Raw genomic sequence first — 5,191 nt, 5'->3', positions numbered from 1 at the left:
CTCCATGCCCTATTCCCCCTGGGATGCTGCCATGAAAAGTTAACAGTGCCCCTTCTAACATTAAGAACAGAGTGCCCGGTGGTTTAGGTGATGGAACATCTACGTTCTGGGCTACAGGGAACAGAAATCCAGTCCCTCAGACAGGGATTTCTGCGGAGCAGAGACGCTCGCAAACGCATCAGCTTCTTCACCCCTTCCTGGTGTATGAGAACTACTGCGGACAGCGATGTGAAGCAGGGATGAGCTCTGTCAGACCCCGGTGCAGATGGCCCACAGGAGGCTAGATTTTGTACAAAAAGCTGGGCACATAGTCAAAGCGGAGCAGAGGGCTCACCCCCTGCCCGGGTTCCTGAATGTACTGCAGCTTCAGCAGCTCTGCCAGGTACTGCACGATTTTGATGTCTTCATTGACCAGGCCAAGTTGAAGCTTCAGAAAGTTCATCCTACGATTCACAACGGATTCTTCGGGTTCCCTTTCGCTGATGGGAAGGTGCAAATGGTGGCAGAAGGTGAAGAGGAAGGCTTTTGAACACAGCTGGGTGAGGATGCTTTGGACGTGCATATAGTAGGTGCTTCCTCGCTTGATCTGCGTGCGGTGATCGGCCAGCCGGGACACCAGGGAGCCTTTGTAAAGGGGGCAGCGCAGGGTCTTACTGTCAGCGTCCAGGATGCTGATGTAGCGGCTGTAGCGGCTCAGGGCGTGCAGCACGTTCACCCCAGCGGGAGACACCGGCCTGGAACAGCAAAGAGAGAGGTCACGCCTGGAGGGGACCCCGCAGGGAAGCAGCAGGTCGTGTCCGTGCCCCTGTGTTGCACTGACTTTCCCTTAGCTCAGGAGTCTCTGCGAGGAAGTACAGTCTAGCGGGGAAGAGAATGGCCAGATCATCTCTCCAAGCTGCCAGATCCCAAAGAAACCTCAATCCATAGATCCCCGCATGCCCTGATCCGCACTTCATAAACCACCGCGCTCTGGGGCAGCCTTCCTCCCTCAGTGACAGCGAGTGGGAGCAATAGGACATCTCTGGTGAACAGAAGCAAATCTTCCTTCTGGATGTGACAACAAGGACCCCAAAACCCAAACGTGCCCCCCACACCCCTTGCCAGGAGCTCTGCTTTGGGAGGGAGTTGCTCTGAGCTGGGCAAAGCCCTGAGAGCAGCAAAACCTTCTGCCCTTCCTTTACAAAGGGATCCCTCCCAAAACCAGAACATTCCCTGGCTGAGCCTGGGCATTTCTCACTCAGGTGCAAACCCACAGCATGTTCACAACATGCAATTACCCAACAAGCCCAAATGTATGTTATTTAAATGCAAATGACAAGCCTACGCCAACTCTACCTTCTGCTCCTCACTTCTGCGTGGGTAAAGTCGCTCGGTTGAGAGACAGCTCCCAGCCTCCAACCAGGAGCTCCAAGCTCGTGGTGTCAGGGCTGCTCCTGTGCCCAGGCACTGTCTGGCCTTCGAGACACAGTGTCCTTACCAGAGGAGAGAATTCAGCCTGTAAATCCCTTCCCAAAGCCCTGGTCCAAAATGGTTTGCTGAGAGCCCCCACATTAAACTCGACACTCCATTCGCATTCCGTGAGGAGCGTTGAAATGATTGACACATGTTACAAGCAGCTCTCCAAAATAAAAATGACTTTTGTTTATAGAAATTGCAGCTCACCACAAACATTGAGCAAGGAGGGAACACTTGGGGCTTTAAAAAACCTCCCCGACAGACAGGGAAGTTTGGGAGTGGTTGTTGCAGAGCTGTCATCCTGCCTCACCAGCACAGAAATGAGGGTAAACTCACAGCTTGAGATAGTTTCATCATCCACAACCCCCAGCAACTCAGTTCTCAGCAGCTCAGAGAGGAGATGCCTCTATTGTTTGATTTTCATGCTGCTCAGAAACAAGCTTTCGGGAGGCTCTGGGCAATGGGCTGCCACTTTGACTCATGTTTTCCATGCTGGTGACAGCAGTGGCCATTCCCTGTCCTGCACCCAAAGCACCAAACACATCCTGGTAACACACAAAGAAAATCCTTTCCATAACAAAGGCAGGGATGAAATCTTGAGAGCTGAACAGTTGCTATTTGTCAATATAAACCACGAAGCCACATTTTAGGTTGGGGTGGTGGGGAAGGGGTGTTTGCCTTTGTGATGGTCTTCACCCTGAGCAGAGGTTTCCCTTGCATCTGACCTGCAATCCCACCACCACAGCTCCCTGGAGCTATTTTCCTGCACTAAAGCTTGTTATAAATAAGCCTTTGTCCATCTGCACTCCCCAAAGGGCTCCACACCTCTGCCCTAACCCATGACACCCAGCTGCAAACCCTCACCAACACAGCCCAAGGTCCAGTTTCTGACCTGCTGCACCTCATCTCTTCATTAGGGTCCACAAGGAAAAACCCTCCCTGTATCAAAGCATCCATTTAGACCCCAAAATTCCAGTTAGAAACATCAGAGGTAGGAACACAGAGCACACAAGGAACTCCAGGAGCACTCCTAGACCCTCCTGGAAACCAGCAGGACTTGTGTTTGTTCTCTGCTTTGCCAGACTAAGACCTAAACCCGAAGGAAACCTCCTGACCAAAACACCAGCATGAGCCAAAAAGCCCCCAGATGTTTTAAATATCAACTCCTAAGTGAGGCTGGAGATAAAGAGACAAATCTCCCCCCTCCAAAATACATCCCACAAGCAGAAATTCAGGACAGCAGCGTAGTTAGAGACCTCCCTGTGCACCCATTGGAAATTCCTGCTTAGGAGATGATGTTTCATCATACACCTTAACATGACAAAGCAAATAGACCCTGGATTTACCTCTGGAGCCCGATCAGCTTCCACTTCTGGAAATCCACGACGTGCAGAGGGGAGGTGACCCAGTGCTTCACGGGCTTGGCGTAAAGGCCACAGTTGGGCACGAAGATGGAGAGTGCCGTCACGAGCTTCTTGACTATGGCTTCCTCCTCCCCCAGCACGATGAGGGTCCTGCCGCTGAGCAGGGAGTAGATGGCAGGGTGGGCAAAGGGGTATTGCCTGATGAACCTCAGTGCGTTCTGCCCAGCCTTCTTCTTGTGCCTGTCAGCCCCCTGGCAGGCAGGGTGGGCTGGAGAAGGGGTCCTGTCAGAGCACGTGGAGGCAGCGCTGCTCATATAGCTCGTGGAGTCCGAGCACTCATCCAGGCTGCTCTTACTGACCTCCCTGCTGCCCGCCAGGTAGCGGGAGTCAAGCTCGTAGGGCAGGAGCCCCCCTGAGATGCCATCGTGGGAGGGGAAGCTCCCAAAGGTGCTGTGCAGCCCCGGTTCAGCTGCCCGGTATGGCTGCGGGGGGATCCTGACCACGCCGTCCTCATCGCAGGGCTTGTGTCCCAAGTCAGGCAGAGGCTCGAGGAAGTTGGGGCTCTCCTTCCCGATACAACAGGCAGAATCCATCTGCACTAAGTTTTCCTGGTTTGAAACATCTTCCTGCTCGTCAGCATCGTCCGGGTTCAGTTTGGGGGTGAAGCGAAGGCCTCCCTCTTCATCCCCCACGTAGGGCTCCTCGTTAATGGCACTTGGGTAACTTGCTTTGAAATCCTCCGGGATGAGCGACTCGGAGGGACACGTGCTGAGGACCTCGATGCTGTCCTCGCTGACGGTCCTCCTGCTGCCCACCTTGCTCCTGCCCGCCTGGGGGCTGGGGCTGATGGGCAGGCTGGCCTGGCTCTCTGACTTTGGCAAGCCAGAGGCAGACTTCTCCGTTCCCAGAACCTCGATGCTCTCACCACTGCTGATGCTGCCTTTGATATCTGCATCGAGGTAATCCAGGTTCTCCTGGTGCTCAAATGTCACAGACTCGGTCATTTGGGGTTCTTGGGAGTCCTCAATTTCCTGCTCCATCTTGATGGGCACGCACTCAACGCTGGACTTGTAGGATCCCAAGCTGATGACCACTGTAGGAGCAGGGAACTCTTCCGAACACTTTCCATCCATAGCATCATGACTGTGCCCCTGGCAGCCTCTGTATTGTTTTTCAGGTGGTTTCTCATCCAGACAAGACACATCCTCAAAGAGGAAGTTAGTTATGGTCTGTTGCCTTAGCAGGGCCCTGCTGATCTGCTCTGTCAGGAGGTAGCACACGTCTCCCCTGAAAGTCCTCTCGATCTGGTGCAACTGGTCAAGGGTTTGGGTGAAAAAATACACATCACAGAGCTCCTCCAGCGTCTTCAGCTTCTTGTCAAAGCATTTGGCAGACTTGGCTTTGATGAGCTTGGGGGTATAGGACGGCACATGGGTGTAAAGGTGAGTTTCAGCAGGGTCGGAGGTAGTGGGGTCCCGATCGCAGCCCGTGTTGGCCTGATCCAGCAGCGCACACTCCGGCTCGTAGGGGTGGAAGTCGGACTCCTTCAGCTTCCTGTAGGGATATGACCTGATTTGTTTCAGCAGGTCTTGGTGCTCGATGATGGACTTCTCCACGCTGGCCAGCTCGTTGGCTTTCTCAATGGCCTGGGTCGTGTAATACCCTTTGTCATTGGCTTTCTTCTGCACCTCGGTTTCGTTGTGCAGGACAGTCCTGGTGTAGTCGAGATCTTTCAGTTTCTTTTCCAGTTCATTAGCAAAAGCTTTCCGGTTCCCTGTCTTTAGGCATTCGGAAGCTTTGGAAAACTCAGCAGAGAGTTCCTGGAACTGCTGCATGATTTTGTGCTCATCAGCAGAAATATAGGCCATGCAGAAGGGCCTCACAAACCCTCTGGCTTCCAAGTCATACAGAGTCAAGTGGTGCACGTAGGCAAAGGCTCCCTCCTTCGAGTCCCCCAGCACCACTTTGGAATCCTCCACGAAGTTCAGCTTCGGGTAGGCAGAGCCAGGAGGGTGCCCCACGAAGGAAGCCTGGTAATCCACAGACATGATCCGCAGGGAGAAGTAATTGAGATCGAAAGTACCCGACACTTTGGCGTCATCGGGGATGGTCAGGAGGGGCTGAGGCCCCACTTGCTCCGAGAACTCGGAGATGAGGATGAAATCCCGGCTGAACTTGGAGCTGGCGACCTTGGCCCAGGGGTTGGCGCCGTGGCTGGCGAAGGGGAACAGCGGCACCGAGTACTCCTCGGGCAGCGGCGGCTCGCTGCACAGCTCATCCTCCAGCTCCTCCTCCCGGGTGAACGCCACCACGTCGGGGGCGCTGATCATATTTCCCTCAGGACGGGACCGACATGGAGCAGCGAGGCCCCG

The 5,191-nt window shown here is 54.2% G+C and overlaps 1 protein-coding gene across 1 annotated transcript; it reads right to left on the bottom strand.

Annotated features, from left to right (window-relative positions):
* Positions 1-280: 280 nt before the first annotated feature.
* On the bottom strand, positions 281-5,149 carry SMCR8 (Smith-Magenis syndrome chromosome region, candidate 8). Its single transcript, XM_010011772.1, has 2 exons — positions 2,802-5,149; positions 281-734 (listed from the first exon to the last, which is right to left on the bottom strand). Exons 1-2 carry the CDS (start codon positions 5,147-5,149, stop codon positions 281-283), a joined length of 2,802 nt encoding a protein of 933 aa, XP_010010074.1.
* Between the last annotated feature and the right edge of the window lie 42 nt (positions 5,150-5,191).

This window comes from Nestor notabilis, unplaced genomic scaffold (assembly GCF_000696875.1).
Source record: "Nestor notabilis isolate BGI_N333 unplaced genomic scaffold, ASM69687v1 scaffold24913, whole genome shotgun sequence".
Lineage (NCBI taxonomy): Eukaryota > Metazoa > Chordata > Aves > Psittaciformes > Psittacidae > Nestor > Nestor notabilis.
The sequence above is the reverse complement of the archived record's forward strand: the minus strand, read 5'-3'. Positions and strand labels throughout refer to the sequence as shown.